General features: G+C 40.0%; 1 protein-coding gene across 1 annotated transcript in view; it reads right to left on the minus strand.

Annotated features, from left to right (window-relative positions):
- Smchd1 (structural maintenance of chromosomes flexible hinge domain containing 1) overlaps positions 1-19,357 on the minus strand; it is a 112,957-nt gene that overhangs the window by 85,745 nt on the left and 7,855 nt on the right. Inside the window, exons 2-5 of the mRNA XM_055610118.1 lie at positions 19,150-19,225; positions 16,394-16,555; positions 5,046-5,128; positions 4,340-4,470 (exon numbers count right to left, since the gene is read on the minus strand). Coding sequence (XP_055466093.1) covers positions 4,340-4,470; positions 5,046-5,128; positions 16,394-16,555; positions 19,150-19,225 — 452 coding nt within the window. The remainder of the gene's footprint in view (positions 1-4,339; positions 4,471-5,045; positions 5,129-16,393; positions 16,556-19,149; positions 19,226-19,357) is intronic.

Genomic DNA, 19,357 nt, shown 5'->3' on the forward strand with positions numbered 1-19,357 from the left:
CAGTTAAGAGCTCTAGCTGTTCTCCCAGAGGACTTGAATTTGATTTTCAGAACCCACATAGTGGATAACAATCATCTGTAGCTCCAATTCCAGGGGATCCAATGCCCTCTTCTGGCTTCTGGGGGCAATGATTAAATTTGGTGGATAGATATATCTATAGACAAAACACCCATAACATGTTAATAAAAAATAGTGAGGCACAGAGAGAGAAAGACAGAGTTCTTATATGAATATACAGGTACTGGAAATGAAACATGGCTCACGAGTATTTATAACTACAACTCCAGGGGATTAGATTCTCTCTTCTGGGCTCCATGGGTACCTTACACATACTCAGGAAGGCACACACATACACATAAAATAATTGAAGAAAGGACCCACATGTGAGTCCATTCACTGAAGAATTACAACTTTTTTGCATGTTTGAAGGTATTCATATAAAACATTGCAGATATAAACAGGAAATACTCAGAATAAGATTGTTAACCATTCTACATAAAAACTGAATTGTACCAAGAGAGAATCAGACTTATCAAAGAATGAAGGAACCCAGATAGATATGAGAAAAAAATTTAAAAAGAATGCAGGAATCAATGTAGGTGAATGATAGATGGAGGAATGGATGGATATAGGTAGTAATGTAGATAGATCTCTCTAGAGCTGGAATTACAATTGGCTCAAGATTAAATAGCTAGATAGCTAGATAGTAGATAGGTATCTCTAGAGCTGGAGTTACAGGTGGCTGTAAATTAGACAGACAGACAGATAGATAGATAGATAGATAGATAGATAGATAGATAGATATCACTAAAGCTGGAGTTACAGCTATAGATTAGACAGATGATAGATTAGATAGATGATGGATGGATGGATGGTAGATATCTGTAGAGCTGGAGTTATATGTGGCTGTCAGTCACCCAACATGGGTGCTAGAAACCAAGCATCTTTTTGTTGGGTTTCCTTCCTTTATCTATCCACTTGCCAACCAACCCACTACACACCTATCTACCTAGACAGTCTCATTATGGCCCAGGTTAACCTGGTAATTCTCATTCCTTCAGTATGGATTCATAGGACTGGGGATTAAAGAGATGGCTCAGCAGTTAAGAACACTTGGTGCTCCTGAGAATACGGAGAATACTCTCCAGCACCCACATCAGGCAGTTCACAACTAACTGTAACTCCAGCTCCAAAGGACAGGACACCCTCTTTTGGCCTCAGTGGGCACTTGCACATGTGTGACTAATACACACATGCTGGTGTGCTCACATAAAAAATAAATCTCAGAGTACGGGAATTACATGCAAAGGCTTTCCTTCCTTCCTTCCTTCCTTCCTTCCTTCCTTCCTTCCTTCCTTCCTTCCTTCCTTCCTTCCTTCCTTCCCTCCCTCCCTCCCTCTCTCTTTTTCTTTCTTTCAGCTTTCAAGACAGGGTTTCTCTGTATAGGCTTGGTTGTCCTAGACTCACTTTGTAAACCAGGTTGGCCTCTAACTCAAGAGACCCACCTGTCTCTGCCTCTTTGAGTGCTAGGATTACATGCCGGCTAAGGCTTCTTTCTTAAAGAATGCTTCAACTCAAACATAATGTCAAAACAGTCTCTTCTCCAACCACCTAAGCTAAGTTCTGTTACATTACATTTTCTTCATACCTCTAATCAATTGTTTTAAATGTTTATGAATATGCTTTTGGTGTTTATATTTGTTTCTCAATAGAGCAAATTATAAAGCAAAAGGCATTTTGTTCTGTGAGCCTTCCTTTTTCCATAGCTTGTCTCTATAACATTACTCTTGTGTCAAGTAAAAACAGAAACGCAACCGGAAAAGTAGATGCCAGTATCTAAAGAATAACACAAGATGTTGTTGTAGAAATTGGAGTGGATCAAGATCCAAAGATACTACATCCAAAGATACTATAAAGATGAGGCAACTATAATTATGTAGATACTATACATATACGTATATATACATATAAAAAATTAAACCCAGCAAAAGAATGATCTGTACCAAAAATGGAAATTTCCTTACCTTTTAAGTTAAAAAAAAAAAAATGGTTATTGTCTAGAGGGGGGAAAAATAGGTCCTATCAGAGTCCAGTGAAGATTTAATTGTAATTAAACTGTAGGCTACACCTTAATCAACTGGAAAGGCAGAAAGATAATTTCCTGGCTTCTGTTCCCCTAGTTTACCACCAATTTTCTTTATCTTCTTTTAATCAAATTTTTTTTTTTTTCTGTCAAACAGATGTGAAACCATCTGCTATAAACCATAGCGGTGCATACATTCACGTTGGTCTATGTCCCACCCCAACCCCCACAGACTCTTTTGAGATAGAATTTTTCTATGTAGTCCTGGCTGTCCTGGAACTTGCTCTGTAGAGCAGGCTGACTCAAAAGAGATCCACCTACCTCTGCTGTGGGGCTCCTGGACAGTGCCTCCAAAGGAAATTCTGAAAATCTCAAGCTTGAGATATGAAATCTCATCCTGAGAATGGGAGGTGTGGGACAATGCTCTCTCTTCTTTCTGTGCCTGCCTCAGGAGCACATGACACAACCCCCAAGTGGCTCCAGGTGGTCAGTCAATGAGCTTGTTACCTGTTATCTTTCCCAATGAATATAGAGCATTGCCAGCATCCTACGTGCTGGCCAATGAGGCGCATTCATCCTCAAAACCCCTCCCTACTGCCCGAGTTTTCTAAGTCCCTGTTCCACATTAAATAGAGCAGCAAGCAACATCTACTTCACTGAAGAAGTCTGAGACTGGCTGTTTATTCAAAGCTGTAGCACTGGGGAAAGAAGGGCTACCCTTCTTTTCTCCAGCCAGGAAGTCAATACAGAAACACCAGTCACCCCACAAGTCACTGCTAGAGCTAGAGCTCCACCAGCTGCAGTGAACTTCTGCTGTTCACCATCTTTCAGGCCACTCCATCTGCCCCAGAATCCGTCTTCAGGAGCAAGCTGCTGGCTGTTCCTGAAGTAACTGGTCACCTGAGGCAGGTCTGCCTGGCTCAGTTTCAGAGGGCCTGGCTTTGTTTCAGAGCTTTGAGCTCCTGCAAAGGGCTGGTTCTCGAAGCAGCTGCCAACTCATCCGAGTCAGGCTGGGCCCTTGTTGTTTGTTACCTGTCTCCGCTTAGCAGCCCAGAGCTCTGCGCTGCCACCTAGCTAAAAGAGCAGCACACTTACTGAGAAGAAAATCTCCTTTTCCCGCACCCATCGCTGGACCGGAGATTTATGACATGAGACCTTTCTGCTCAGAGACTAACAATGGTGTTAGAAGACAAGGATCCACACACACTCTTCCACTGAGTGCTAGAAGTAGAGGGGCTTGCCACCCTGCCTAGCTTCATGCTGGCGTTTTAATCATTCCTTTCATTGGCTCTTTAGCCGCTCTTTTTAACTATCATATTAAAGATATTAACTATCTTTTTAACTATCATATCATATCATATCCTATTTATCATGAAAATAGTAGAAGAGTAGAGAAGTACTGTAGCAGGAGTAAGAAATAACTAAAATGACAGCTCACAGTTATTGAATGCTTACTGTTTTAGAGGCACCATCGCAGGATTTTACACGTTTCTTAACTCAGTTTACGCAAAACCTTGAGACTATAGCCCCATTTTCTAAGTACAGAAAGCGACCCACAGGTAAAGTGCTGTGACAAGTGTCTCACAACCAATAGATAATGAGGTAATCCAAACCAGGCCAGATGATACTGGTCCTTGCTCTTCACTACATTATCTGTCAGACAGCACTGGAAGGAGTGGAGGTACAGCTCAGCAAAGGGGCACTTCCTAGCATGCATCCCGTCCTGAGTTCTACTGCCAAGGGCACAGAACAAGGAGTCACTGAAGATCTTTGCTCATCTGATGAAACTCTCAGGGTGCTGAAATGGACTATAGGAATGAGCTGCCACACCCAGCTTCCTTGAGCTGTAAGCACTGTCTAATAGTATGCTCTGTTACAAAGCTGGGTTCTATTCCCTAACAGCTATGTTGGTCTGAAAAACTGAGCCATAAAACAAAAATATAGAATTCTAATGAATCATGCAATTCTAGGCATTTTCAAGTAGTATGGAATGATTTATGAAGATTATCCTAACCTAATATTCAATATATTAACATAACTCACACAGACCTCAGGAAATGCAAAAAGTGCTGTTTAATGGAAAAGCACAATGTTCATTTTGGAGTAAGTATCACAACACCCTGTAATAAAAGAAACATGCTGATAAGATCAAGCCCTGTAATAACAGATCATTTATATCTAAGGGCACACTACAGGTCTTAACCCTTTTTAAAATATACAGGTTTCACTAAGAAGGAAAAAGCATGATTTTCTAACCTTTCAAAGTCACCTTGTCTTGTGAATTTTGACAGCCTGTACACAGCCCAGTTGTTAAGCTGTTTAGAAGTCATTCCTCTTCCATTATCTACCACTGCAACAGCAGGTTTTCCTTGTATTTCATCAAAAAGCTATTAAAAAAAAAAAAAAAAAAGACAGGAAAACACCACTCAATACTTAAAACATGAAAAGTTAGGCATGAAATCCAACAGACTCACTCATATCACTGATATAAGTAGAAATGGATACAATTTTCTTAAAGGCACTGAATTACAGCTATTAAAAACCTTAGATTTCTTAATGTTTTTTAACCTGGAAATACCATTTCTTAGACTTTAATTTAAGAAAAGTAATCAAAGCATATATAAATATAAACTATTCCCACATTGCTTCTCATGGTAAAAAAAATATTGTAGGGAAAAAAATCTGATAGGAACAGAAGTATGATTCTAAGTAACTTACACTGTAGCTAACAAAATCCTCTGCATTAATATTGTAAAATATTCGTGTCAAACATTTACAATGCAGTGTTAAAATAAGAAATTATAATATATGAGTACCCAGACATATAAATAAGCACAAACATACATAAATGAAACTAAAAAGTTTTAAGACATCAGATAATTCATTTTAATTTTCTTTTATTCCTAATTTTTCCATATACTACTAATAAAAAATTACATTTCTTTATGTATAATTTTCTTACCAATTTGATCTGTATTCTCCTAACACCAACATTTTGAGAAGTAGCTGACAATGAATTGTCGATTAATTCTGCAAGAGCAAATGCTGAAAGAGATTGAGAAAACACTGCTTAACCTTTCCATCCCAAATTTTGTAAAAGTTGAAAGTAGAAGGAACTCTAAAGTAGCATAAAGCAAGCACTTTCATTTTCCAAAGAGCTTCACGTATTAAGTATTAGCCCAAGTCTAATGATGTCAGCAGAGTCAGCTTCATCACCAGTCCCCACCAACGTAAGTCATCAAGGGCTCACCTGGGCAAGAGACCCCAAAGTCAGTCTTGGCTACTCTGTGGGTGCTTCTTTTTCCCACCTTTTATCCCCCTGGCTTCATCCCTAACACTAGATAGGAGAAAAACAAGGACAGAGGGGAGAGAGGAATTAGGAAGATGCCCTAATCTAATGTCTTTGCTTTTGTTTCTTCTTTGACCACAGCTACAAAAAAAACAAAAAACAAAAAAAAAAAAAAAAAAAAAAAAAAAAAAAAAAAAAAAAAAAAAAAACCTGTACCTAACCTCCCTAAATGAGCAACAACTACCAATCCTGCCTCGCAGGGACCTCACATTTATGTACCCTCTGAAGAGTTCCAAATGTCGCACAATCACATTATCTGCAGCTAGAGCATGAGATAAACCTCTGTCAGCTGCTGCGGACAGGCCAAAGCAGCTCTGCATCCCTACACCTGGAATGAAAACAAAAGTACATTCTTATTCTGTGTCTTTCAAAGAAACCAAAATTCCAGAGTTCTTAAAGATGTCACAAGACTCTATCAAAAACAACAGCAATGGAAAAGGGATGGTTTGAGAAGTGAGTCTGCTGGCTAAAGGCCTATTGTCTCAACTACTAGGAGGGTGAGGCAAGAGGACTGTAAATTCAGGTCTGCCTGGGTTATAGTGTGCCTTTTTGTGTGTGATGAAATGTAAAACTGTAAACCAGGACAAACACACCCTTCCTTAAGATGCTTTTTGTCAGGCATCATAGCAATAGAAAGAATGTTACATTCTTACTATATAAACTAAACCAAACCAATAAATTAAATGCATTAAATAATATTGTTTCACAAATAGTGAAAGTAAACATTCTCTCTTACAAACTCTTAAGACCTGGAAGTAAACAAAACTGACAAGGCTCTAGACTCTAAAAGAGGCCCAAGACAGGCATGGTGGCACACATCTTTGATCCCAGGACTCAGGGAAGTGACAGAAAGATCTATGTGAGTTTGAGGCCATCCTGGTTTACATAGTGAGGTCTAATTAGGCAGAGACTGTCTCTCAAAACAAAGAGGTCCAGAAAGCTCCTGAATCTTAGCAATGCTCACAATATCCACCCCAAAGTTATAAAGCAGTAGGCAATTCCTGCCTGAGCTGCCTGTAGGCCACATGGGGAGCTCAAGGATATAGCTTTCAAGAGGTATCACCATGCTGGGTGGGCTTTTCAGTGATACAGCTGTTGTTATCACTCATGTTCCTATAAGGGACCCCCAGTAAGGTCCCTGGGGTTGGCTAAGCTGAACTAGAGTGGGATGGTTTCTTTGGAGAAAATCAGATGACTAGACACGTCTCCTGTCTCCGTGTTACTGATTCCCAGCACACTACCAACTTTACATTCAGCTCATTACTGGCAGCATTATTTTGTATTCTCCTCCCTGCAAAGCAATCACTTTTATTTCTTGAATTAAAAAGAAGCAATATGCAGGTGGTGGTGGCACAAGCCTTCAATCCCAACACTTAAGAGGCAGAGGCAGGAGGATCTCTGTGAGCTGAGGCATCCTGGTCTACAGAGCTAGTTCCAGGACAGTCTACACAAAGAAACCCTGTCTGGAAACCACCCTCCACACCACAGAAAAAGGAAAGGGGAAAAGGAACACTGAGACAAGTTTGAATTTCTGCCCCTAGAAATATATACATTTTTATACAGTAACTAATACAGCAAATTCAATTAGTATGAGCACTACATCGGAAGCTGAAACAGATACTGTCTTTAACAAGGAAACTAGACAGCCAGAGGTAAAAACTTTGCTCACTGGCATACAGACAATAAAACTCAGATCTGGGGCTAGACAGATGGCTCAGAGGTTGCGAGCACAGGCTATTCTTCCAGAGGTCCTGAGTTCAATCCCAGCAACCACACGGTGCCCTCTTCTGGTGTGCAGGCATACAATTGTATACATAAGAAAGAAAGAAAGAAATCTTAAAAAAAAAAAAAAAAAAAACTCAGATCTGTCTGCTGAAAGAAAATATATAAAAGACATGACGAACATGACCTGAAGACATGGCCACAACAAAAATAAGGAAGAACCAGAAACAAAGAAATGAGAGGAGACCTTGGGATTCACTGTAAAGTTAATAGAAGCCAAAGCCAAAGATTAAGCAGACGCTCTCCACTTACGTATGGAATGATGGCACTGCTGAAAACTGATTTAGTGAATCTGTGTGGTAATTAAGCTACATCGAAAGTCTTTAAAATGAGTGTATCTGTTGACTATACCGTATATATTCATGAATTTATCTCCAAGGAAATTATTTAAAATTGACTCAAAATTCAAATATTTAAGCACTTACTATCTGCCAGGCACTACTGTAGGGACAGCATGATGCAAAGGTTCTATTTCTAGTGAGTTCAACATTTTACTGGAAGATGGGAAATAAAATGTAACCATGGGACAGGTAGATAGCGCATCAGGTAAAGGTGCTTGCCACCAAGCCTGACAACCTGAGTTCCATCCCTAGGGCTCACATGGTAGAAGAGAAGCAACCTCTCCAAGCTGTCCTCTGACCTCCACATGCGTGCCTTGGTTCATATGCCCTCATGCATACAAATAAATAAATAAATGGAAAGTTAATAAAACCATAATTACACTGGCCCCTGCATACCCCATTCTGGGTCTAGTGGCCAATCCCTGCAGGCCCTTGGTGGCCACCTGTGGAAGACAGGTGAGCTCTCTACCAACCAGCCCTCTGCTTTCACCAGGCCACTGGACAAACACAGTGGTGGTGAGCTCCTTCCGGGCCCCTGCACCCTCCATCCTACTGGACCTTACACCTATGTACATCCCCAGAAACTGGCGGTCCCCAGGAACCACCAGCCAATACCAGAGACAACAAAATGGCTAAAGGCCAGTATAAGAACACACATAACAAGAGCCTGAGTAGTATGTCAACACCAGAATTCATTCTACAGCAAGCCCAGGATATCTTAACACAGCTGAGGAACAAGAAAACAACCTTAAACACAGTCTCATGAAGATGACAGAGGCCTTTAAAGAAGAAATGAATAAATCCCTTAAAGAAATACAGGCAAACAAAAACAGGTGAATAAAACTATCCAAGACTTGAAAATGGAAGCAGAAGCAATGAAGAAAACACAATCTGAAGAAATCCTGGAGATGGAAAACCTAGGGAAGAAAACAGGAATAACAGATGGAGATGGATAAAACAAGATATTTTCCAAGACAAAACCAAATTTAAACATTATGAAAACTCCATCCCAACGATGATAACTACATCCAAGAAAACACAGGAAATAATTTCACATCAGCAAAAGAAAAAGAAGGGAAGCACACACAAACACATTCACACTAACACCACCAACATCAAAATAACAGGAATTAACAATCTTTAGTCATTAATATCTCTTACTATCAATGGCCTCAATTCACCAATAAAAAGATACAGGTTAACAAAATGGTTACAAAAACAGGATCCATCATTCTGTTGCACACAAGAAATACACCATAGATAAACATTAGCTCAGAATAAAGGGCTGGAAAAAGGTTTTCCAAGCAAACGGAAACAATCAGCAAGCTGGAGTAGACTAGACATTCTCTAGTATCTAATAAAATAGACCTTCAATGAAAATTAATCCAAAGTGATGGGAAAGAGCACTTCATACTCATCAAAAGAAAAATCGACCAAGATGACATCTCAATTCTGAACAGATATGCCCAAAATGCAATGGCACCCATATTCGTAAAAGAAACATTATTAAAGCTTAAATCACACACTGAACCCCACACATTAACAGCAGACTTCAACACACCTCCCTCACAGATCATCCAGACAGAAACTAAACAGAGAAATAACTGACTTTGTGAGTCAATTGGACCTAACAAATACCCTCAAAACACAAAACAATATACCTTCTTCTCAGCACCTCAAGAACCTTCTCCAAACATGAGCACATACTCTGCCACAAAGCAAGCCTTAACAGATACAAGAAAACTGAAATAACACCTTGTATTCTATCAGACCACCATGGTTTAAAGCTGGACTTCAACAACAACAACAGAAAAACCAGAATGCCTACAAACTCATGGAAACTGAACAACTTCTACTCATTGACAACTGGATCAGGGTAGAAATAAAAAAAAAAGAAAAGAAAAAAAAAAAAAAAAGAAAAACATTCTGGAATTCAATGAAAATGAAGGCACAACATACCCAAACTTATAGGACACAATGAATGCACTGCTTAAGAAGAAAGTTTACAGCACTAAGTGCCATCACAAAGAAATTGGGAAAATGACATACAAACAACAGCTCATCTGAAAGCTCTAGAACAAAAAGAAGCAAACACACACAGGAGGAGTAGGCGGTAGGAAATAAACCCAGGCTAAAAATCAAGAAAGTAGAAGCAAAGAGGACAGACAATACAAAGAATCAACAAAACCAAGAGCTAGTTCTTGATCAACTAGAAGATAGACAAACCCTTAGCCAAAATAACTAAAAGGCAGAGGGGAGAGTATCCAAATTAACAAAATTAGAAATGAAAAGAGGGACTAACAACAGAAACTGAGGGCATCCAAAGAATGAGTAGGTCTTATTTCAAAAGCCTGTAAGCCACAAAACTGGAAAATCTAAATGAAATGAATGATTTTCTTGATAGAAACCACTTACCAACTTTAAATCAAGATCAGGTAAACAATTTAAGTAGACCAATAACCCTAAGGAAATAGAAGTAGTCTCCCAATCAAAAAAGCCCAGGGGCAAACGGTTTCAGTGCAGAATTCTACCAGACTTTCACAGAAGAGCTAATACCAACACTCCTCAAACTATTCCACCAAACAGAAACAGAAGGAACATTGCCAAATTCATTCATGAAGCTACAGTTACCCTGATACCTAAGCACAAAACAAAGACAAGAAAGAAAAGAGTATTTCAGACCAATTTCCCTTATGAACATTGATGTAAAAATACTCGCTAAATTATTTGCAAACAGAATCCAGGAATACATCAAAATATCATCTACCATCACCAAGTAGGCTTCATCCCAGGGTTGCAGGGATGATTCAACATATGAAAATCCATCAATGTAATCCACCATACCTACATGATCATCTTATTAGTTGCTGAAAAAGCATCAAACAAAATCCAACACCCATTCATATTTAAAGTCTTGAAGAGATCAGGGATAGAAGGCACATAACTAGATACAATAAAGGCAATATACAGCAAGCCAACAGCCAACATCAAGTTAGTCAGAGAGAATTTTAAAGCAATGGCACTGAAATCAGGGCTAAGACAACACTGCCCACTCTTTCTGTATCTCTTCAATATAGTGCTAAAGTCTTAGCTAGAGCAATAAGACAGAGCAAAAGGAGATCAAGGGGATACAAATTGAAAAGGAAGAAGTCAAACTATAGCTATTTGCAGATAACATGATGGTATACATAAGTGACCTCAAAAATTCTACCAGGGAATTCCTACAGCTGATATACACCTTCAGCAAAGTGTCTGGATACAAATTTATATCCAAAAAAATCAGTAGTCCTGTATGTAAGTGATAAATGGGCTGAGAAAGAAATTAGGAAAACAACACCCTTCACAAAATCACAAAAAACATAAAATATCTTGAAGGTGTAACTCTCACCAAGCAAGTATAAGACCTTTATAACAAGAACTTCAAGTCTCTGAAGAAAGAAATTGAAGAAGATACCAGAAGATGGAAAGATCTCTCATGCTCATGGATCAGTAGGATTAACATAGTGAAAATGACCATTGTACCCAAAACAATCTACAGATTCAATGCAATTCCCATCAAAATAGCAACACAATTCTTTACAGACCTCAAAAGAACAATTCTCAACTTCATATGGAAAAATAAAAAACTCAGAATAGCTAAAACATGTGCAAATTTGTATTTTTTAAAAAAATGTTCTGGAGTTATCTCCATCCCTGATTTCAAGCTGTACTATAGACCAACAGTAATAAAATGCATGGTATTGGCATAGAAAAGAATGGTGGATCAATGGAATCAAACTGATGACCCAGAAATAAATCCACATACCTATGGACACTTGATTTTTGACAAAGAAGCAAAATCATACAATGGAAAAACAATAGCATCTTCAACAAATGCTGCTAGTCTAACTGAGTATCTACATGTAGAAAAATACAAATATATCCATATTTATCACCCTGCACAAAACTCAAATCCAAGTGGATCAAGGACCTTAGCATAAAACCACAGACAGTGGCACAGGAGACAACTTCCTGAACAGAACACCAATAGCTCAGGCTCTAAAAATGTACAACTAATAAATGGGACCTCATAAAACTAAAAAGCTTCTGTAAGGTAAAGGACACTGTCAATAAAACAAAATAGCAGCCTACAGATTGGAAAAAGATCACCAACCCTCTATCTAAAAAGGGGCTAATGTCCAAAATATATAAAGAACTCAAAAAATTAGATACTAACAAACCAAATAATCCAATTAAAAAATGGGTACAGAGATAAACAGAGAATTCTCAACAGAGGAATCTCCAATGGCCAAGAAGCACTTAAAGAAATGCTCAGTATCATTAGTTATCAGAGAAATGCAAGTCAAACAACTCTGAGATTCCATTTTATACCTATCAACATGGCTAAGATCAAAAACTGACATACTGGCAAGGATATGGAGAATGGGGAACCCTCCTCCATTGCTCTTGGGAGTCCAAACTTGTACAAACACTTTGGAATCAATCTGGAGGTTTCTCAGAAAATTAGGAATAGCTCTACCTCAAGACCCAAATATTCCATTCCTAGACATATACGTAAAAGACGCTCTAACACACAAGGATATTTGCTCAACTATGTTCATAATAGTTTTGTTTGTGGTGGCCAAACAATGAAAACAACCCAGCTGTCCCTCAACCTAAGAATGGATAAAGAAACTATGGTTCATCTATATAATGGAATATCATTCAGCTATTAAAAACAAGGAAACCATGAAATTTGCAGGCAAATGGCTGGAAGTAGAAAAGATCATCCTGAGTGAAGTGCCCAAGACCGAGAAAGACACACAAGGTATGTCCTCAATTTTAAGTGGGCAGATATTAGCCACATAGTACAGGATAACCGTGCTGCAATCCACAGACCCAAAGCAGCCAAGTAACAAGCAGGGTCCAAAGGAGGGTGCATGAAACTCAAGAAGGGGAAACAGGATAGACAGAGAAGGTGCTCAAGGAGAGGGAACAGGATATGAGAGAGAGTGCTAAGGGAAATGGGAGTGTGGCTCTGATGTGGGGCAGGGGAGGAAGGAGGCAGAGGGCTTGCAGAAAGAAGAGAAACTGTGGCCTGTAGCATCTCTGAGAGGCTGGAGACATATGACAGGGTAGGTTCCTGGGACTAACTCCAGAGGAGACCCCTACTAACGGGAGACATGAAAACTGCGGAGGCCATCCTCTAGCCAGACTGGACTTCTAGTGGGAGGGCAACACCAATCCATCCACAAAAACTTCAACCCAAAATGTACAGGGATAAATATAGAACAGAGATTGAGGGAATGTCCAGCCAATGCCTAGCCCAACCTATGACCAACTTCATGGGAGCCAGCCAACCGCTGACACTATTAACAATACTCTATGCTTGCATATGGGAGCCTAGCATAGATGTCCCCTGAGAAGACCCATGCAGCAATGGATCGAAAAATATGCTGAGACTCATAGCCAAACATTGGGCAGAGCACAGGGAGCCTTGTGGAAGAGTTGGGGTAAGGATAGAAAAACCTGGAGGGTACAGGAGCTCCATATAGGAAAATAAACAGAGCCAACTAAACTAAGGCTTGTAGAGACTGACAACCAAGGACCATGTATGGACTGGACCTTGGTCCCCTACACAATCTACCTGATGGACAGTTTGGTCTTCACGTGGAGAACAGGGGCTGTCTCTGACAAGGACTCTCTTAAATGCCTTTCCATAGCTTCCTCCTGGCAAGGGCTACCTTGACAGGCCACTGTGGTAGAGGATGCACTCAATCCTGCTATGACTGGATGTGCTGGGATGGGTAGGTGGTATGGCTCTCCTTTTCTGAGGGAGACGGGAGGGGGGAAATGAGGAAGAGGGAGGGAGGATGAGACCAAGAGGAGAAAGGATGGGGCTATGATTGGGATGTAAAGTCAATGAACGAATGAACAAGAGAGAGAGAGAGAGCGCACATAATTACAAGCTGAGGATGGTGGCACTTGTCTTTATTTCTAGAACTTGCAAAGCAAAAGAGACCTCTGAGACTTCAAGGCCAAACAAAGAGTTCCAGGACAGCCCCTACATATGAAAAAGAAAGGCAAGCAAGGGGGGGGGGGGGGGGGTGAGTACAGACACGGCCCTGTGAAAGAGCACTTGCCCAGAGTTCAGGGCTCGGCACCCACATTAGCTGTACACAACTGCTGAAACTCCAATTCCAGGGGCGCCGATGCCCTCTTCTACACTCCACTACACAAGACCTGGGTTCAATTCTCAACCCCCACAAGGAGACTCGTATCATCTCTAACTCTAGTTCCAGGGGAACCTACAGCCTATTCTGCTTCTGGCTTCTGCAGGTACTGCATACAAGTGGTACATATACGCAGGCAAATATCCATACGTATAAAGTAACAGTAAAGAAAATTTAATTGTATATATATTGGTACATCCCTTTAATCCCAAGCACTTTTGAGACAGGGGCAGGTGGATCTCTGTGAGTTCAAGTCCAGCCTGGTCTACACAGAGAGTTCCAGGACAGTTAGGGTTACACAGAGACACCATAAAAAAGCAAACAAATAAATGAGATGCCACAAATAAATGAATGAATGAATAAATAAAATTTAAAAATAAATAAAAAATAATATAATCACAGATAAGTGTGATGGTATAGTACTTGGGAGACAGAAGCAGGTAGAGCTCTTTGAGTATAAGGCCAGCTTGGTCTTCAAAGCGAGAGCACCAGGCCAGACGGGGCTGCAAAGTAAAATCTTATCTCAAAAACCAAAACCAAACCAAATCAAAAAAACAACAGTAAAGGGGAGGCAGGGAAGGAAACAGCAATAGAAAAGTAACTAAAACAGTAAGTAAATTCTACAGCATACTAGAAGGTAACATCTGCCACAGAGTAAATTGAGCAAAGGTGTCAAATAACAAGGTATACACATAATTAAAAATAAATCTTAAAAAAATTAAAAAGCTTATTTCTAGGGATGGAGAGCTGGCTCAGTGTCAAGGGTACTTGGCTATTCCTCCAGAGGCTTTGGGTTCAATTTCCAGAATCCACACAGAAGCTCACAACCATCTGTAATGCCAGTCCAAGGGGTCGAACACCCTCTGTGGCCTCTGTGGATGCTGCACGCACGTGGTGCACAGACATACATACAGAAAGTAAAAAGAAAGAAAGAAAAAGCTATTTCCACTACAACCTTTCTAGTCAGTGGTAACGTCTACAGACATCTGCAGATAGATGAAGAAGGTGAGGAAAGCAGAGACTGACTCAAGCCTTGAAAGCTGACAGGCTGACTAGCAGAGAGAAAAACAAATGAAGATGGTCTGAAAGTAGATGGAGCAGGACACAGAGGGAGGCGAGCCATGAAACAGTGTTTTAGTTGTCTATTAATACAGCTTCTGCACTTCACACATAAATATATTCTTAAAAAAATCAACTCACAGAAAAAGATACGAAATGATAAACATCAAAGGTGGTGATGATTATATTCAGGTAGTAGCGATGTAACTATTTTTCATATTCTATTCATTTACCAGTTTTTCTCATTTCTAACAGTAAAATACATTTAAGGGAAAAAATTTAATATGGTTTTTAATGAGTATGTTAATAGCATAAAGTACTTTGACAGAGTCAAAGATCTGGTAAACCATCTGATATGTAATAAGCAGTCTCTAATTATAAACCAGGCAAGTTGTAAAGGTTTAGGAGAAATTAAATACATAGAAACAGGCACACAAATTTATTCTTACAATTTCACTACATAAATTTACAAAGTAGGGACTGGTTATAACTCAACAGTAGAATGCTTAACCTGTATTCGCAAGGCTCTAGGTTTAATCCAGAGTAAATAAGTAAAAAATAAATAAGTGTAAGGTAAAAGGTATCTTCTGAACTGGAGGTGGTTTACAGCCAACAGGAAAAGTCGTCTATAAAGAGAGGAGAGTTGTATCTAGTACAAGATGCTGAGCGTACTCAAGCACACCTAGCACTAGGTAGGGCATAAAGGTGACTGCTCTTCCTTTAAAGTTGGTTTCTGGGCGGGGGAGATGTCTAAGTGGTTAACATTGCTGTGCAATCTTAGTAACTCTGGATCCCCAGAGCCCACGTAAAAAACACATGTGTAGTAACACACAGCTGTATGCCTCTAGCAAGGGCGAGAGAGTCTTTGGAAGCTTACAGCCCAGTTTCCCTGGCAGCCGCAGCAGTGGCTAACAAACACCCAGCCTGAAACATGGTAGAAGGTGAGGAGCTGCCTTCCGACTTTCACATGGACACTATGGCGTACACACCTGCACACGCACATCACACAATTAAAAGAAAAAGACTGGGAGGGACCTGCTCAACAGTTAAGAGCACTTGCTGCTCTTGAGAAGGACCTGGGTTTGGTTTCCAGCACTCTCCCCTATCCATCCCAGTGGATGACAACTGCTTCTAAGTCCAGTTCCGGGAAATCTGACACCCTCTTCTGGCCTTCCTGGGAAACCATATTCACGTGGCATACATCCACACATACATGAATAAATATTTTTAAAAAAAATTTGCGGGGGGCGGAGCTTGAGACAGGGTTTCTCTGTGTAGCAGTGGCTGTCCTGGACTCACTTTGTAGATCTGGCTGGCCTCAAACTCACAGAGATCCTCTGCCTTCCAGAGTGCTAGGATCATAGGCATGCACCACCACGACCAGCTTAAAAAATTAAAAAAAAATTTAAACAAACAAAAATCCCAATTTTAGTTGGATCTAAAAGAAGATCAAAATAAGTTACCATGGCCTTGTAATAAAGTAGAAAGAAAGGAATGTGAAGTAATAGCATATGTGAATAAAGGATAAAAGAGATTAATCGAAAATGTGTACCAACAGATTACTTACGCAAAGGGTTCTGTCCTTCACTTGCGTAATATTCATACATGCCACTTTTAACCAGAGTGTCATAGTGAGGTAGGAAGTCAATTCTTTCTTTTGTCGCTGTCAACAGAGATTGGTCAACTGACTGTAGCAGGTACAGAGTGACTCCATCTTTAACAGTTTCATCTGTAATCAGAGTTAAAATCATAAGTGTTAGGGTAGCATCACAAACTCAGTGAATTTATTCTGAATATGTAAATTGTGTCTATGGAATGCTCTTAATGGTATAAGTAAATTGTCAATGGATCTATTTACAAATTCCAGTTGTAAATATAAAGAGCATGAATGGAACAGGCATAAATATTTCTACAACTTTAAAATACACTTAAGTTTCTTTGTTAGTTTGGTGTGTGTGTGCATGCACATATGCAGCACACATGTGGGAAAATACATACCACAGTACACATGCAGAAGTCAGAGGACATCCTTCTGAACTCAGTTCTCTCTTTCCACTGTGGGTTCTAGGGATCAAGCTCAAGCTGTCAGACTTCTGAGACAAGTGTTTTTACCCACTCATCCATTGCAGTGGTCCTTGTTTAGTGTGTTGTGTTGTTTTAAAGACAGGGTCTCATGATATTATCGCTGGCTGGCCTCCAACTCACCTTCCTGCCTCAGGAATACATGTGTGCCAATGTGAGCAGTTCTGAAATGTTTATTTATTTATTGGAAATTGGGTAACTCTCACTAACCTGGAATTCACTATGTAGATAGGCCTTGACCTTTGAGAGGTAGAGGTCCTTCTGCCACCCAAGTGCCTGAATTACAACTGTACATTACTATGCCCAGCATCATGTGTTTGTTTGTTTGTTCAAACAGGATCTCCCTGCAACCTGAGTTTGTCACTATATAGCCCAAAGTGGCCTCCAACTCTGGGCAAGTCTCCTGCCTTAGCTTCCTGAGTGCTGGGATTACAGGTGTAAGCTACTATGGCAGCTGAAGAACATTTTCTTTTTATTTTTAATTCTGTAAAAACCATCACAGATTGAGTCAGCTCGCTCAATGGGCAAAGGTACTAGCTATCAAAACCTGATGACCTGAGTTCAATCCCTGACCCACACTGTAGAAAACTACTCACAAAGCGTCCTCAGATCTCTGCACGAATACACACACATATTCAAATACACATGTGTAAGTAAAAAAGTTTTAAAGATACAGTAAAACACAAGTTTATATCTCATAATCTGTTACGTTTTGGAAAATCCAAGACTGGTGTCTAGTGAAGGCCTGCTTCCTCACAGGTAGAGCATTTTGTGTTTTCACATAATGAAAAGTTGAAAAACTCAAATATTTTTTGAGATAGGGCACCTCATACAGGCCAACCTTGGCCTAACTCATTATCCCTCTGACTCCACATCCTAATTGCTCAGCTTAGAGTCAAATACCACATAGCCAGGTTTTAAACCCTTTTTTCTTGACTACTTATTTCATGTGTGTGGATGTTTTGTCTGCATGCATGTCTGTGCATTACGTGCATGCCTGTGCTACGGAGATCAGAAAGCATGAGATCTCCTCCACTGGAGTTAGGGACGGTTACGAGCCACCTCGTGCGTGCTGGGCACTGACCCTGGGTCCCCTGCAAGAGCAACACGTGCCATCTCTTCAGTGCCAACACTCAATTCTTTTCTTGGGTTTTTTTGTTTTTGTTTTGGGGGGGGTTGGTTTGTTGTTTGTTTGTTTCTTTGTTTGTTTGAGACAGGGTTTCTCTGTGTAGCCCTCCTGGCTGTCCTGGCACTCAGCCGGAGAGTAGGCTGACCCTGAACTCAGAGATCCCCTGCCGCTGCTTTAATCCCTCTGCTGGGACTAAAGGTGTGAGCCACCTTGCCTGCCTTCAAAACACTCAATTCTTTTTTTTTTTTTTTAACACTCAATTCTTAAGAAGTTAAAGTTATTGGACTTGGAAAGGGGCAGGGAGAAGCTGAGGGAGGGAGGGTGGGATTGGGAGGGAATAAAGGAGTGGGATACAGCTGGGATACAGAGTTAATAAAATGTAACTAATAATAATAAACAATAAAAAAATACTAACAGAAAAAAAAGCAGTTATCACAAAACAATCAGATGAGGGTTTGTATTGGAGTGGTATCAACAAGAATGGAGAATTCTTTATTGTTTCATTTACAGAGGAAAAAACAGGACCCAGAGAAGGCTCAGCAATCAAGAGCACCTGCTGCTCTCCCAGAAGACCCGAGATGAGCTCCCAGCACTCATGGTGGGTGACTCCAGTGCCAGCAGACCTGACACCCTCTTTTGGACTCTGTAGATACCTGCACTCACATGTGCATACATCCATACACAGACACACATACTATACATAATTCTAAAATGCTAAAAGTACACTGTTTTAAAAAGAAAAGCAACCAACCTAGACATGGGGAGGCACACCTGTAAGCCCAGTACTCAAGGAGTACTCCAGGTCCAGGGCACTTTGGGCTACATGTGGTGTAAAATCTGGCAGGTTATGAAAACTTTTTTTAAAAGGTTAAAAAGTAATGAAAGAATTCAAATTTGCTAAGAGCTCAGTTTTGTGGGTGCCCAAATAAGGCCTCATTTTCCACAGACCCAACTGACAGCAGGAAAAATGTGACCTCTGTGAAGACAAAAGGCCATTCTTCTCTCACGCCCCACAGTACTCCAAATTATCAATACTTTGGACAGATGGCGGTGTACAGCTATTGCTGTATCACTACATAGTAAATAAATACAAAAGGAAACTGCTTACTTACCAAAATTATCACGGGTAATTTCTTTCCTACTTGTAGTTGTAATAACAAATTTTTCTTCAGATGAAATACCAATTGTCTATCCAAAATAAAAGAAATAAAACCAATTATTACTTAAAGGAAATAAACGCACTATTCACATTTGCAAGAATGTGGACATACTGATATAATTTTGCAACAACTACAATACTTATTTGTCTAGAAAATATAA

This window comes from Psammomys obesus, unplaced genomic scaffold (assembly GCF_907164565.1).
Source record: "Psammomys obesus unplaced genomic scaffold, mPsaObe1.curated_primary_1811, whole genome shotgun sequence".
In the NCBI taxonomy this organism is placed as follows: Eukaryota; Metazoa; Chordata; class Mammalia; order Rodentia; family Muridae; genus Psammomys; species Psammomys obesus.